Consider the following 16,366-nt stretch of genomic DNA (forward strand, 5'->3'; position numbering starts at 1 on the left):
AGGGAGGAGGGTGAAGCGTGGAGGGAGGAGGGTGGAGGGTAGAGGGAGGAGGGAGGAGGGAGGAGGGTGGAGGGTGGAGGGAGGAGGGTGAAGCGTGGAGGGAGGAGGGTGGAGGGAGGAGGGTGGAGGGAGGAGGGTGAAGCGTGGAGGGAGGAGGGAGGAGGGTAGAGGGAGGAGGGTGGAGGGTAGAGGGAGGAGGGAGGAAGGTGGAGGGAGGAGGGTGGAGGGAGGAGGGTGGAGGGTAGAGGGAGGAGGGTGGAGGGTGGAGGGAGGAGGGTGGAAGGAGGAGGGTAGAGGGAGGAGGGAAGCCACCCTTCCCTCCCCTGCAAAGCCCAGACCCTCCCTGGCCCGCCCGGGGCAGTGCGGGAGAGCGGTTAGCCCGGTGCCCTTGGCAACGGTGCCCGGGTGGCGTTGAGGAGGGCGGGAGCCGTCCTGGGGCAGAGGGCTGCCCTGTCTGTCTGAGCAGCCGCTTCCCAGCCAGGCAGGTTCAACCCGCTTTTTAATAAACACGACCTTTGATCCGGCAGGAGTGAGTAATTAGCGAGGAGCAGGCGCCCTGGCAGGCCCGGCCTGGCCCTTCCTGCGCTGGAGGTGGAGGCCGGGAGGTAGAGGCCGGGAGGTGGAGGCCGGGCGTGCGGCTCCCTGGAGGGGCCGGGCGGCTGTTTCTGGGGTGGGGGGTCGCAGTCCTGGGCAGGGGAGGCCACGCATCCTGGGGTGGTGCCGCTCCTCCCACCGCACCCCAGCAGCAGGAATGGGGAGAGAGGGAAGGGGGCGGGGAAGGGAGGGAAGGAGGCTGCCGCACCCCGAGGCCTCCGAGCAGCTGGGGACAGGCGTGTCACCCTCAGCCCTCTCAGCCAGGGAACGTTCGTGTGCCGTGTCCCTGCGGCCTCAGAGGTCCCGCGAGAGCCGGCGTGCCGGCCGGCCGGTCGGGGGTGGACGCACGGACACAGGCCGCAGGGCTGCCCCGGCGATCGGGGTCTGGGGACAGGGCACAGAGGCCCCGCCCGTTCCCGCCCCTTCCTAGCCTGCCACCGCACCCACGCCACGCAAGGCCTCACGCCGGGGACACTCAGCCTGCCCGTCAAACTCGCGCCACGCTCTGGGCCTGGGGGTGGGCTCGCCAGCCTCTCGGTCCCGCGGAGCATGGGCCTGGGGGGAGGCCGCGTGGCAGAGCGAGGCCCTGCCGGCCTCCCCTCCCCACGTGAGGCTCACTCCGTCCTCCTCTCGCGCCCTGAGCCGTTCGCCCCTCACCGCCCCAGCCGGGGCTCCGCCTGCGTCTTGCCTATCACACACCTCGCCGGTGTGAAGTTGCTGAACCCCCTTCGTGCGATGGGGGTGCCCCGAGCACCCGGCCAACTTTCTGGGCCGTTCCGAGGTGACCGGCGCACGCTGGGACGGCGGCGTCTGCCTGCAGAGCTTCCGTGTGCCCCGAGGCAGCTGCTGTACCCCCTCCCCAGGCCTCAGTCTCCCCCTCCACAAAATGGGTGCAGGATAACAGAACCCACACACCTCAGAGGCGCATTTGGAAGATCAAGCAAGTTAAGATTTGTAAAACGTTTGAACAGTGCCTGGCACGTGATGTGGCTGAATACATTTTTTTTTTTTTGAAACAGAGTCTCACTTTGTCGCCCAGGCTAGAGTGAGTGCCGTGGCGTCAGCCTAGCTCACAGCAACCTCAAACTCCTGGGCTCAAGTGATCCTCCTGCCTCAGCCTCCCGAGTAGCTGGGACTAGAGGCATGAGCCACCATGCCCGGCTAATTTTTTTTCTATGTGTATTATTTGGCCAATTAATTTCTTTCTATTTATAGTAGAGACAGGGTCTCGCTCTTGCTCAGGCTGGTTTCGAACTCCTCACCTCGAGCAATCCGCCTGCCTCAGCCTCCTAGAGGTGGCTGAATAATTTAAATGACATTAAATAATTACCTTGGCTGGGCGCCGTGGCTCACACCTGTAATCCCAACACTTTTGGGAAGCCGAGGCAAGAGGATCCCTCGAGGCCAGGAGTTCGAGACCTGCCCGAGCAACACAGCAAGACGCCGTCTGTACAAAAAAAAAACTTTAAAATTTAGCCCCGCACCCGTGGCCCCGGCCACTCGGGGGGCTCAGCAGGAAGATCACTTGAGCCCCGAGTTCGGGGCTGCAGGGAGCTGTACTCCAGCCCGGGTGACAGAGCGAGACCCTGTCTCACTAATAATAATAATTATTATCCTTGGGGAGAGAGGGGAAAGGGCATTTATCGATACCTTAAAATTTGCACAGCTTAGCCTTATGTGCCGTGCCCTTTCTAGAAGCTTCTGCCTTTTATTCCCCACGTTTCCTGCCTCCCCCCTCCCCTTCAGACCCTCTGGGGCGGGTGGCCGTGGGAAGGCGCCGAGATTGCGCGTGCCCGCGTTCCCGCGTGATGAGCTTGCTTCCTGCACGTGGGGGAGACACAGGAGAAGGGATTCCTTCCAATCTTTCCATTTCCTTTTTTTTTTGTAAAGAAAAAAATGAGCCTTAAAATCCTATGCCGGTTGGATTCTTATATTCTTGCATTGTGTCTTTTCGCCGGGAGTCGTGTCTGGGTTTTCATTGTTGATGACGTTTTTCTTCTGCTGTGGGTGGACCCGGCGAGAGTGACGGGCTGTCGCCGGTCTCCCTCCCTCCAGCCCGCGGTGCCCGCATCACGAAGGCCGAGAATGTCCCTGTCTCTGCCACCGCCGGGTCTCCGTGCACAGGGCCGGGGCCTCATAAATACTTTAAAATGAAGTCGCGGGGCCGGGCGCGGCGGCTCACGCCTGTCATCCCAGCACTTGGGGAGGCCAAGGCGGGAGGATCGCTCGAGGTCAGGAGTTCGAAACCAGCGTGAGCAAGAGCGAGACCCCGTCTCTACTAAAAATAGAAAGAAATTAATCGACCAACTAAAAATATATAGAAAAAATTAGCCGCGCATGGTAGCGCATGCCTGTAGTCCCAGCTACTCGGAAGGCTGAGGCAGGAGGATCGCTTTGAGCCCAGGAGTTTGAGGTTGCTGTGAGCTAGGCTGACGCCACGGCACTCACTCTAGCCCGGGCAACAGAGTGAGATTCTGTCTCAAAAAATTAAAAAAAAAAAAAAGAAGTCTGGGGCTGATTTTTGTGCCCCGCGCCGCCCGGCCGGTTCTTGGACTATTGTTTAAGTCTCTGGGACCTCTGTTGTTTACGTTTTTGGAGCGTGTACGTTTCATACTGGTGTCAGGCTTCCGGAAGCAGGGCCTCGAGGAGGGGGCTGGGGCTGGGTCGTGACCTCGCCTGCTGGTGGCCCGGTGGCCTGCAGGTGCCTGGGACACACCTCGATCTCTCCGCTGTGGGACGGAGAGGGTCACCTGGTGCTCACCTGCCCGCGCTCCCTCTGCAGGGACAGGTGGGCGAGCAGGTGAGTCTGTGTCTGCAGGGCCCAGCGGGGCCAGCCCTCCACCCCGTCACTGCCACCTCCCGGGTCCCTCGGGGGCGCCGACCAGACGTGATGCCCCCCCGAGGCTGTTCGCCGCGGCTGTCTCCGCGTCTCAGGGACTCCGTGACAGCAGCCCTGCCCCAACGCTCACTCACGCTGTAGCCAGTGCAGCCCGACATGTGCTTCAAAGGGTATAATTTCTATCAACTTCAATTAGAGCTATTTTTATTTTTGTCACCCTGAAGAATTTCCCTGCGGTTAAACTGCCATTTTTCACTGTAAAACCCCTGGCAGGGGCTGGGGAAAAAAATTAATAGTCTGGTGATCACTTGGCTAATGCACTGTCAGTGCTTGATAAACTCACTGCCCCGGCGGGCGGGCGCCTGCTCCCCCCGCTGTTGTCCGCGAGTTGTGCTCACCTTCGGCCGCAGGGACCCGTGGCGGGAGCCCGGGGCCGGCCCCCTACTCCCAAACCCTTGTGTGGGGTCAGCGGGGCGAGTCCCCTCTGCTCAGGGTACAGGCGACGAGGAGTGTGTCTCCGCGTAACTCAGGGCCCACCCGGGCCAGTGTCTGCCGGTCTGTCTTCTGGCTGTGTGACGGCCCTGGGGGTTGCTAGACGTCTCTGAGCGGTATCTGCACAGGGAACGCGTTGTCAGGGGTGGGGGTTCGTGAGCCTCGTGGCCTCCCCGGCTGCTGGGGACAGCAGGAGAGGTGATGGCAGGTGGGGGGCACTGTGTGTTCTGTGGGAGCCCGGGAAACCGGGTCGAGGGGGGTGCAGGCCACAAAGGGGGAGCCAGCCGGGAAAGCCAGGCCTGGGCTCTGGAGACGGGAGTGGGGCAGTGGTGCCCAGGAGTGGGGTGCAGAGGTGGGCACCCGGGAACCCGCTCCCCTCTGCCTCTCTAGGAGCAAGACTGTGCGTCATCCTGTTAAAACCCAAGTCAGGGCGGGCGCGGTGGCTCACGCCTGTAATTCCAGCACTCTGGGAGGCCGAGGCGGGAGGATCACTTGAGCTCAGGAGTTCGAGACCAGCCTGGGCAACATAGTGAGACTCTGTCTCTATGAAAAATAAAAGAAAATCAGCCGGGCGTGGTGTCGTGTACCTGTTGTCCCAACTACTGGAGGCCGAGGTGGGAGGATGGCTTGAGCCCAGGAGTTTGAGGCTGCAGTGAGCTGGGATTGTGCCACTGCGCTCCAGCCAGGGTGACAGAGCAAGACCCTGTCTCTTGGAAACAAAACACCCAAGTCATCCAATAGTTCAATAAACCAGGGCGCATCCACACCATGGAGTACTACTCAGCAATGAAAAAAAAAACAAACAAGCAAACTCCGGATCCACTCACCCTCCTGGACGCAGGGAGTCTGTGCCAATTGGGAAAGGCCAACTGCGGAAGGCCACATGCTGTGCGATTCTGTTTACACAGGGAGCTCAGGATGACAGATTGTAGAATGGGGAGCAGGCGAGTGGTGTCGGGGCTGGGGCGGGCCGGAGAGAGGTGCTGGGGCTATGCAAGGTGCCCAACACCAAGGATGCTGGAGGGACCGGCATGCAGATGTCATGTCTTTTATTTTTGTTCTTTTACACAAAGAGTCTCACTCTGTTGCCCGGGCTAGAGTGAGTGCCGTGGCGTCAGCCTAGCTCACAGCAACCTCAGACTCCTGGACTCAAGCGAGCCTCCTGCCTCAGCCTCCCGAGTGGCTGGGACTGCAGGTGCTGTCACCAGCCCCATTTTACAGATGGGGAAGCCAAGGCCCAGAGAGGTAGTAGCATCACCTGCCTGAGGGCACTCAGCTGGGAAGGGCAGAGCTGGGCTTCGCAGCAGGCCAGGCAGTGTCTGAGTCTGTGCCCTGCAGGGGCGGGGCGGGGAGAGGAGCACGCTGCTGGCGCCGGCGCTCTGTGCTCTTGCAGGAGCAGCTGTCCTCCCTGCCTCCCGCGGGCCTGTGCCCGTCCCCCCGCTCCCCGCCTGGCCGTCCTGTGTCAAGGCTCGCGGCCCCTCCCGCAGACCCCCCACCCGGACTGGCTCTGCATCCTCTCCACGCCCCCTCCCGCCCCTCCCGCCACCCAGGCCTCTCCCCCTGGCGGCTTCCGGGACAGGGAACAGCGAACCGCAGCCCATGCACGGAGGCGGCTGGCCACCCGCGAACTCAGAGTGGCTTTTACATTCTTAAGTGATCGTAGCAGAAACACCCAAGTCAGAATAGTAAATCACCACATGCAAAAATTACGTGAAATTCCAATCTCAGTGTCCCCAAATAAAGCTTTATTGGAACAGCCACGAGTGTTCGTCGTCTCGATCATGTCTCGGGCTGCTCTGGATTTGCGACGCAGACTCGCGGAGCGTTTGACAGAGACCCTGCGGTCCCCAAAGCCATGGGTACTTGTACCCTCCGACCTTTGCAGAGACAGTTTGCAGACAGTGCTCCTGCCTCGGGGCCACCGTGCTTGCTGTTCCCTCTGCCTGGATCACCCTTCCCCGGTGTCTCCATGGCTAGCGTGCTCGTTTCTTTCAACTGCACAAATGTCCTCTTCTGCCACCGTCCCCGTCCTGTTCTCCTGCCGCTTGTCCTCATGGCGGTTCCCGACAGCCGGCGTGGGCGTGCCGGGCTTATTCGAGTTCCTGTCGGAGCCCTGTGTCTCTCCAGCCCGAGTGTCCGCTGCTCCAGGGCCAGATTTTTTTTTTTTTTTTTGAGACAGAGTCTCCCTTTGTTGTCCAGGCTAGAGTGAGTGCCGTGGCGTCAGCCTAGCTCACAGCAACCTCAAACTCCTGGGCTCAAGCGATCCTCCTGCCTCAGCCTCCCAAGTAGCTGGGACTACAGGCATGTGACACCATGCCCGGCTAATTTTTTCTATATATATTAGTTGGCCAATTAATTTATTTCTATTTATAGTAGAGACGGGGTCTCGCTCTTGCTCAGGCTGGTCTCGAACTCCTGACCTCGAGCGATCCTCCCGCCTCGGCCTCCCAGAGTGCTGGGGTGACAGGCGTGAGCCACCGCGCCCGGCCCAGGGCCGGATTTTAACTGCCGTGTTTGCCGCTGCAGCCTGGCGCCAGGAGGAGGCTCTTTCTCGCCTCCAGGGTCGAGGCCCCCTGCCCTGTGCCAGGCCTCAGGAGGCCTCCCTTGGGGGGAGGGGGCTGGGGTCATGCCTTCTAGAATGTTCCCTGGAGTCGCAAGAGCGCGGGAGTGCTGACCATGCCTGGGTCCGGCCGGCTCCTGCTGCCCGGATGTCCCGCCAGCCTCCCTCGGCCCCGCCAGCCTCCCTCGGCCCCGCCCGGCGCGTCTCCTGACGCTCCGTGCCGTCGGCGGCGGACGCCATCTTCCCGTGAGGCTCTGAGAAACACGCGTCCTCCCGCCCGTCCGACACGGTGAGCCCAAGGAGTTCCTGTTTCTGTGTTTCTGTGCCTTGGTTTCCCTGTCTGCGTAAGGGGCACCACAGCGCTGCCTCCCGGGGCCCAGGGAGGCCGGCGGGAGGGCGCCGGGGCTCAGCAGGCCGTGGACGCGGTGGTGTGGGCGCCATTTTGCCGCAGGCTTCCTGCTCGAGGGCCGCGGCCCAGGCCCCTCCGTCCCGCCCCCGGGGCCAGGCGGGGCTCCTGGGTTTGCAGACGCCCCCATTCCAGCCGAACCCAAAGGACCCACAGTCCTCGCACCGCGGCCCCTGGGGTTCTCTCTGTGGCAGGTGGGGTGGGCCCCTCTTTCCTCTGCGCGTCATTTCGCAGACGGACTTACGGGCTCCCTGCGCGGAGCTGGGGTCCCCCACTGCCCTGTCCTCTGACCTCGCACCCCCTTTACCAAGGAGGAAGTGGGGGCCGGGACCCCGCTCCTGTTGGCCCCTCTGTCTCCACTCGCGCTCGGCCGCTGCCCTTCCCCAGACGTCCGGGGGACGGGCCCCGAGCCTGCTGGCGGGCTGGCCAGGCCGGGCGACTCTGCCCACTCTCGGGCCTCTAAGCCTCGGTTTCCCCATCAGTAAAACTGGCGCAGCATGCCCCGGCCTGCCCTCCCCGGCGGAACTGCGGCAGGGCTCTGGGACGCGGTTCTGCGCGCACACTTTGCAAACCGTCCAGGGTGGCCGCGGTGAGTTGTCACCTGGCCAGACTTGAAGCCTGGGACCAAAAAAACCATCTTGTGTTAATTTTTTCTTTTTCTTTTTTTTTTTTTTTGAGACAGAGTCTAGCTCTGTTGCCCAGGCTAGAGTGAGTGCCGTGGCGTCAGCCTCGCTCACAGCAGCCTCAAACTCCTGGGCTCAAGTGATCCTCCTGCCTCAGCCTCCCAAGTAGCTGGGACTACAGGCATGCGCCACCATGCCCGGCTCGTTTTTTCTCTATATATTAGTTGGCCAATTGATTTCTTTCTATTTTTAGTAGAGACGGGGTCTCGCTCTTGCTCAGGCTGGTTTCAAACTCCTGACCTTGAGCCATCCTCCCGCCTCGGCCTCCCAGAGTGCTAGGGTTACAGCATGAGCCACCGCGCTAGGGTTATAGCATGAGCCACCGCGCCTGGCCTAATTATTTCGAGTCCTCCACCCTGTGGGCACCGGGGCGTCGGCCATCCCTAGGTTCTGGACAAGGCCTGTGCTCGGGGTCTGACCCCGGCCCCTGGCCGAGGCGTCCCTGCCCTGAGCCGCCGTGATCCCGCCTGGCCGACGGCACCGCAGCCGGAGCACCCCTAATCGCAGCCACAGATGTGGCAGCCACCAGCCTCTCCCGCATGATCTGCCGTGTGGCGTGTGCTTAATTAGTCCCTGATTACTCATTTGCCGGGTGCTGTGTGTGTTCCATATCTAATAACTTCCCAATTACGCCCGGCGCCGCCGCCGCCGCGCGCTGCCGAACCCGTGGCCGTCTCCTGCCGGGGACTCTGCGTGGGCATCTCCCGTCTCCCCGACCCGAAGCCCTGTCTCTCCCTTATTGCGGTATTTGGAGTCCTCTGCTCGCCGTCACCGGGCTATCACGGGGAATTAAGGGGCGTAAAACACTGTTTTTGTTTTTGTTGTTTTTGAGACAGAGTCTTCCTCTGTCGCCCAGGCTAGAGTGAGTGCTGTGGCGTCAGCCTAGCTCACAGCAACCTCCAACTCCTGGGCTCAAGCGATCCCTCCTGCCTCAGCCTCCCGAGTAGCTGGGACTATAGGCATGAGCCCTGCTACCTTTTTCTATTTTTAGTTGTTTGGCTAATTTCTTTCTATTTGTAGTAGAGACGGGGTCTCGCTCTTGCTCAGGCTGGTCTTGAACTCCTGAGCTCAATCGATCCTCCCGCCTCGGCCTCCCAGAGTGCTAGGATGACAGGCGTGAGCCACCTCACCCAGCCATAAAACACTCTTTTCGGCCTCTGATGCACCAGCTTGCAGCCCAGGAAGCGAAACCCCGTCGGGGCGGGTCGAGCAGAGCGTCTCTGTAGATGGGCTTCGGTGCCGGCCACCGTGGTCAGGCAGGGCCGGGCCATGTGTGTCCTCTTCCCTCTGTCCTGGGCAGCCCTGCGTGTCCCGAGTAGGGGCGGGGCCTTTGGCCAGCCCTGGAGGTGCTCCTTGCCGGCACGCACCTGTCGGCACGCACCTGCCCTCGCCCCGGGGGAGGAGGCGGCTCTTCCCGCTGCACCTACCCGGCTGTGCTCCTGGGCCTGATTATTCCCGGGGCGAGGGCCGTCTTGCCCCCCTCCTGCGACCGCCTTCCCCGCCTCGTCTTCTTGGCCATGCTGGGGAGAGAGCTCCGCTGCAGCCGTGAGCAAACTTCCCCTCCGGGCCCTGACCGGCAGGTAGACCTGTGTCCCCAGGGCATGGCCCAGGCGCGGGGTTGCTGCCACAGCACGTGGGAGCCGGCACCGGGCTCCGCTGGCGTTCGACGAGCACCTACTATGCGACAGGCTCTGTGTCGGGCCCGCACTCTTGCCAACCTCCCGCCGGGGGCAGCTCCCCTGGTGGAGGGAGCCCTGGGAGCCCGGGGGGGTCTCAGCCCTCCTCTGCCGCCCCCGGCCGGCCCCCTGGGTGCAGGGGCCTAGAAGCACGTGTGAGCTGGCTGAGTCGGTCTCCCCCAGGGAGCAGAGCAAGCACCCCCACCTGCTCTCCCGCGCGAACCCCAGAAACCCAGCTGGCAGCCTCCCACTGTCCTGTCGTTCACAATCGAGAGGCTCTGGTGGCGTGGGGAGGTGTGAACTCGCACCCGCGCCCCCCAGCTGGTCAGAGCGGAGCGGGGCTCCAGCCAGGCTCCCGCCGCGTGGCCTGGAAGAGACCGTTCATTCCCCGGGCACTCGGATGGACCAGCACCTGACGTGCGGGCTGCAGGCCAGGTAGCCACCGAGCGGTTACCCAGCTCCCTGAACCAAGCCACAGGCCCCAGGGCTCGCTGGGCAACAACCACAGGACAGACCTCGTCCCCGCCACTCCCAGGGGACAGGATGAGGCTGGGCCTCTGGACTCAGCCTCCAGCTCCCTGTCACGTCCTCTGGGCCCTGCCCAGGACTGGCCAGCTGCAGAGTGGTGGTGGTGGGGGGTGCTCTGGCAGCTCCAGTTTGGGGCCGTGGGGCCCTGCGGGTGGGCCCCCGGCGTGCAGGGTCCAGCCTGCTGTCCCCTGGCAGGGCCTGCTGGGCGAGGGGAACCCTGGCGCTGGCTCTGCCGGGGGCCCGCTCCCCGGGCTGTGCCAAGCCGGCCCGCCTGAGTCCCTGAGCTCCGAGGCCAGGCCGAGGTGCGGGGAAGGAGGGCTCCCTGGCCGGCGGGCCCCTCCGTGCATCCTCTCCGGCAGGCAGGCGTGGCGAAGGCTCACCGTGTCCCCCTCCTCTCCCTGCAGGTCCCGTCTGCACCCCCGGAGGCCCCGACCACGGCCGCCCACCCTCCCGCTGGCGAGCCGGAGCCGCAGCCGGGCGCCGTTGCCGCAGAGAGCCTGCCCCGGGGCCCCCGCACCGCGCAGGAGCCGAGGCCGGCGCAGTGTCCGCAGAGCGGCCGGGACAGGGACGGACCTGACGTCGCAGGCACAGGTAGGCGACGGTTCTTGCCGCCTCTCCGGGGACTGGGTCCTGGGACCACGCCGCCCCCGCCCGGCCGGGCTCCGGGGTTCTCGGGGAGTCGCCGCCGAGCCTCCCGCCCCTGCCGTCGGGTCTGTCTCTCGTGCTCTTCAGGGTCCAGAGTCCTGGTTTAACCAAGATCCCGGGGGGCGGCGCTCTGGAGTCCCGGCCCGGGGGCTGCGGTTGCCGTAGTGTTGGTTTGCCCGTGCGCAATGTTGTCTTCATTCGTTTGCTCCTTTGTGGAACGAGGTCACAGGTTCCCGTGACCCGAGAGGGGGCGTCTCTGGGTTTCCGTGGATGAGGGGCCCTGCCAGAGAGCCGGGGAGGGGCCGCCGGCAGCCTGGTCTTCCCGTTCCCTGTCCGTCGGGGACCCTGGGACGCCTGGCGCTCGCTGTCTGAGCCGCGGCGCTGCCCTGAGGCGGGGAGGCCCTGCCCCTCCATGGCGTGTGACTGCAGAGGCGTGTGTGGCCGGGCGCGGGGAGCAGGCTGGGTCAGGCCCTTTGGCTGGACTTGGCCGTGCGGTCGCCCTGTGCTCTGACGGCTCCGTCCCGAGGCCTCGGGGAGGCACCTGGAGCCACATTTGGCCGTAATGGAGCCTTGCGGCACCTTGGGCCGTATTTCCTCGAACGGACCCCTGAGGGGCTGCAGCAGGTGCTTTGCTCCCCGGAAGTCGTAGGGCGAGGCTGGGGCGGAGATGGACCAGCGGGGGCAGGCGGAGCCGCTGCTAGTTGGAGGGGGGGGCAGATGGGCACCCCCACCCGGCCCTGGGCTTTGGTCTGGGGCGTCCATCTCCGGAACAGCCCGGTCCAGTTGCGACCTCTTTCTCTTTGTGAGCAGACTCGGGGTGAAGGAAGGGGCTGGCCTTGGGCCAGGGATGGGGACGGGGCGTCCAGGCCGCATAGGGGACCGGGCAGGGCCACTCTCAGGGAGACAGGCCCCCTCCCTGGCCCCCTGCACACTGAGAGCCTTGCACAAGTGAGCTCCCCTACTCCATGCACGCCTCAGTTTCCTCATCTGAGAAATGGGTAGAAAGCTGATGGTGGAGCCGGACTCACAGGGTGGCGGGTACAAGGCTTCAGTCCGTCAGGGCACGAGGGCATGTGTCACAGGTCTCACGGTGCTGGCCGGCGTCAGCGTGCTGTTTCTGTTGCTGACTCTGGAGCCCCAGCTCCGGGTGGCGGCTCCGGCTCCGGGCTGAGTCTGCGCTGGGCTGACCCCCCCCCCCAGGCCCCCCAGGCCCTGTCCTGCTGCAAAGCAGGTGGCCCCAGGGGGCCGGAGCCGGCTGGGGCTCCTGCTGGCTTCCTGTGTCCCTCCCGATCCTCGGGGCAGACCCGGCCGGAGTTACGCCTTCAGGGCCCCGAAGACCAGAGCCGCCCCCCCCCCCAGCAGAGCAAACCCCGCGTGCATCCGACCCAGGCTTACGCAGAGCGACCTAACGTGAGCTGCTCGGCCTTCTGCACCTCCGTCCCCACGTCCGTGGGCTGCAGCCCCGAGAGCAGGTGCCCCGTGGGCCTTGGGGAGGCCGGGGTGGGCCGGGCTCGCGAGCTGCTCCCGGCTTCCGTCTGCGCACACGTCACTTCCCGCCCGCAGGCCAGAGGGGCAGGGGCCTCCAGCCACCTGGCGGGGCGGGCTCGTCCCTCCCAATCCCTGGTGCTGGTGGCCACCGGGCCCTAGGCAGCGCCTGTCTCACTGGGGGTCCTCGTGCACTCGCCCCACTCTGGTGGGGGAGCCGGGGTGCCGACGTTGTGGGGGCGCATCCTTGAGTGTCCCTCGGGAGGGCGGGCCTGGGAGCGTCCGGGCGGGGCCGGGTAGGGGCCGGGCGGGCAGGGGCTCGAGGCCACGCCTGCCAGCTGCTCCCCGTCAGGCTGTGCCGGGCCAGGGCAGCGTCCCAGCCGGGGACCCCCAGGAGGCGTCCCCAAGTCAGGCCCCGCCCGGCGGCCGCTGCTGCTCGGAAACGTGACAGCGACTAATGGTTTATTACACACCTGCCGCCTCTCATCCGGCAGGCGGGCGGGCGCGGTCTCCTGGGCCAGCTGCGCACTGCCAGCTGGGCGGCGGGCGGGCGCGGGGAGCACCTCCAGACACACGGGCACTGACGAGTGCACATGCATGCACACGCACAGGGATTCACAGACACACGGACGCTGATGGGTGCACACGCATGCACCGCACAGGGATACGCAGACACGGGTGCACATGCGTGCACATGCACAGGGATGCGCAGACACACAGATGCTGACGGGTACACACACGTCCACACGCACAGGGATACGTAGACACGGGTGCACATGCGTGCACATGCACAGGGATTCATAGACACACGGACGCTGATGGGTGCACACACGTGCACACCCACAGGGATACGCAGACACACAGACACTGATGGGTGCACACGTGCACACACACGGATGCACAGACACATGGACGCTGACAGGTGCACACGCGTGCACGTGTACAGGGACAGGCAGACACACAGATGCATAGACGCATGGAGACAGACACTGACGGGCACATACACAGACACAGAGCCCACAGACACATCACATACGTGAATGTACACATGGACCACATATGCACAAACACACACAGGTCCACACACAGAAACCAGCCACCCACACACGGATATAGATTTCCCCCGCATACACAGTACATACGCGAATACACACACACACACGCAGGGACACAGACTCTGTCTACATAAAATCCTCCCCATGCAGATGCACATGTGGAAACCAAACACACACTCACACAGACCCACATACATACACATGATACACATGTCTATGTACGCAGACTCCTCCCATAAACACGCAGACACTCGCAGGTACAAAGACAAACACCAGGACGCTCTCACACGTGTACATAAGCACACACACGAGTACATAAGTGTACATAAGTACCGCAGACACACACGGACGCACATCCGTGTACACACGTGCCCCCCCCCTGCATCTCCTTCATTGCCGGGCAGGGTGTCTCCCAGCGGGGCGGGCGGTGGGCACCGCGGCAGCCCGTTTCTGACCCGCCTCCCTGCACACGCCCTGCGCGTGGGGGTCGCAGCTCTTGCCGGGCAGGAAGCAGCCGCCCCAGGAGCCTGTGCCAGGCTGGTGGCTGGGCCCCGTTCCCCAGAGACACGCGTGGCCAGCAGCTGCCTCGGCCCCTCCCAGAGGTGGGGGTTATGCGTGCCGTGGAAGGCGAAATTGGGTTTAGGTGACACCGGGTTGCCCTTCGACCCCAAGATCCCCAGGCCGGCCCTGTCACCAGACTTCCGTGTCACTGTAGTCGGACGGGGCCACCGCCGTGCCCAGGGTTGAGCCGCTCCCGGGCAAAGGCTCCAGGCGGCTGGCCAGGCTCTCCCCACGCGGCAGCTTTGGTCTTAGGGGCTGCGTTGGGAGCCCCCGCCTGGGAGGAGGGTGCTTGCTGGCTGCGGGGAGCACAGCTCCGGGGCTGTGGGAGGACTGCCCCAGGGGTGCCGAGACTCCCGGGGCCTTCTCTGCCGTCCTGTGAAGGCCGTGGGGCCCCCCAGGGCTGGGGTTCTGTTGGCCGGCAAGGTCTGCAGCTGGTGGGCCAAGAGCACACAGGAACCTCGTGATCGGGGGCCTCCCCTCCCGGGGGTGGGCGCTACCGCTCATCTCGTTCCAATACCCTCGAGCCCGTAGCCAGAGGAAGACCCATTTCTCATGTGCCACTTGCATGCGGCATAAAACCCGGCGAGAGGACACCCCTAATTTATCACCGGCCGATGGGAACAGGCGTCCCCAGAGCAATTATCTCTGTGCCGTGGCAGCCTAACTGGGGGAGAGGCAGCACGCGTTGGCGGTAGGAGGAAGGCGTGCGGCTTAGGCGGCGGAGACTCAGGTGCAAGTTCCCAGGTCCCAGCGGCTACTCCCCAGCCACGGGGCCTCTGCCAGGTTCAGAACCTTTGCAGAGGCCGGGCGCGGTGGCTCACGCCTGTAATCCCAGCACTCTGGGAGGCCGAGGCGGGAGGATTGCTCAAGGTCAGGAGTTCGAAACCAGCCTGAGCAAGAGCGAGACCCCGTCTCTACTTAAAAAAATAGAAAGAAATCAATTGGCCAACTAATATATATAGAAAAAATCAGCCGGGCATGGTGGCGCATGCCTGTAGTCCCAGCTACTCGGGAGGCTGAGGCAGGAGGATCGCTTGAGCCCAGGAGTCTGAGGTTGCTGTGAGCTAGGCTGACACCACGGCACTCACTCTAGCCTGGGCAACAAAGTGAGACTCTGTCTCAAAAAAAAAAAAAAGATTAGGTGGGAAAGGCGAGGTTGGCTGAGTCACAGAGTGACGATTTCCAAGCTCGGGTTGGGGTCCCCAGGGAATGTTGGGGTCCCCAGGGAGACAGAGCCCTGGTGTCGGGCAGAGACCACCCCTCCAAGGGCCGCTGCAGTGGCGCCTGCCACATCGGCCATGCCTCTGCCCACCCCCTGTCCTTCGTTCCCCTTGACCAGGTCCAAGCTGGTCGTTGGCTTGGGGGGCCTCGGCGAGTCCCCACTTGGCGCCGTTGTTACGGGTTTAATTGCTGGAGCAGCAGCGTCTGCAAGACCCTCCCTGCGCCCACGGTGACCTTCCCCGCGAACAGCCTTCTAGCCAGGAGCGGACGGCCTTTCCAAGTAGGCATCTCCCCTGTTGCGCCTCCCGCGATCCCAGCCCGCGCTCCGAGTGCCCGTCCACACGTCTGTGTGCACTCTACCCTGCCGTCCCCGCGTTAATCGGGTCTCACACGTTTATTGAGCACCTGCTGTGTGCCGAAGACCGTGCTAGCTCCGGGACGGGCAGCAGTGCCCAGACAGACAGGAGCCTCTGCCCCGGGAGCTTTCGCTCCCCAGGAAGGCAGTAACGGCCGAGCGAATAAGCGAGTGAGCTTGTGGCAGCAGGTGACACGGAAATGAGGTGTGGCTTTGGACGGGTCGTCCCGGGAGGCCTTGCCGAGGAGCTGGCGTTTGGCAGAGAGTCCCTGGCCGTGGGACGCGCACACGCGAAGGCCCCAGGCAGCCACGGCCCTGCGCGCTCTTCCCCTCCGCGTGGGCAGGGCCCGTCCCTTACCGTCCTCTTCATCGCCCCAGCGCCAGCACGCTGCGCATAATTCGTGCTCAGGAAACGTGTGTGGAGTGAATGCGAGAGGGCACGCCGGCTGCAGCCGGGGCTCGACCCCGGGAGGGGGGAGAACATCAAGAGGAAGCCAGCGAGGGGGTCGCGCCTCCCCTCGCTTCCTGGGTGGAGGGCTGATGTCCTGAGCTGGTCCTTACTGCGTTCCGGAACCTTCTCTCTCTGTGTCCACGGCCCGACCGAGCTGGGCGGAGCTCTTTGTGCTGGGAGAGCGGGGAAGGTCACGGAGCGCGTGGGGAAGAGAGTCTCGCGCCCGGACTCGGACGCCCGCAGGGTGCTCGCTCGGGCAAGTAAAACTCCCGCACCCACAGGCTGCCTGCTTTCAACCGGAGGTCGCAGTGTGATTGGATTGGGGTCAAGGGCACTTCAAGGTCACCTGTGAGCGGTGGGTCCTTTCTCCCCGGCAGACGTGGATGACTGAGCAGGGGCTGGGAGCTCCCTGAATCGAACACACAGAGGAGAGCATTTGTTGAGCAGCTACCGTGTTTCCCCGAAAACAAGACGGGGTCTTATATTTACTTTTCCTCAAGAAGACACCCCAGGGCTTATTCTCAGGGGACGTGTTATTTTTTTTTTAAGTACGGGACAACCATCTACATTGATTCAAATAGAGTGAAGTCGTCTTCTTCTGGAACATCATCATCACTCTCCAAACCCCGAATTCCATCCTGAATGTCTTGCGACTCTGTTTCCTCTAGAACCGTCGGCCCCGATCTCTCCTGTCGGGCACTAGAGCTCTCCCGGGGTGGATGAGAAGGGCTGCTCGTCTTCTTTCCCGCTCCACGACGACACGCACGGGTCGTGCAGATGCGCTGCGCAGCCACGCCCGTCACTACGTCTATTTT

At 63.7% G+C, this 16,366-nt stretch overlaps 1 protein-coding gene across 1 annotated transcript in view; it reads left to right on the plus strand.

Moving 5' to 3' along the window:
* LOC142862587 (uncharacterized) overlaps positions 1 to 10,709 on the plus strand; it is a 127,218-nt gene extending 116,509 nt beyond the window's left edge. Inside the window, exon 2 of the mRNA XM_075995585.1 lies at positions 10,183 to 10,709. Coding sequence (XP_075851700.1) covers positions 10,183 to 10,530 — 348 coding nt within the window. The 3' untranslated portion in view covers positions 10,531 to 10,709. The remainder of the gene's footprint in view (positions 1 to 10,182) is intronic.
* Positions 10,710 to 16,366: the final 5,657 nt, after the last annotated feature.

The sequence above is a fragment of the Microcebus murinus genome, chromosome 20, assembly GCF_040939455.1.
Source record: "Microcebus murinus isolate Inina chromosome 20, M.murinus_Inina_mat1.0, whole genome shotgun sequence".
Taxonomy (NCBI): Eukaryota; Metazoa; Chordata; class Mammalia; order Primates; family Cheirogaleidae; genus Microcebus; species Microcebus murinus.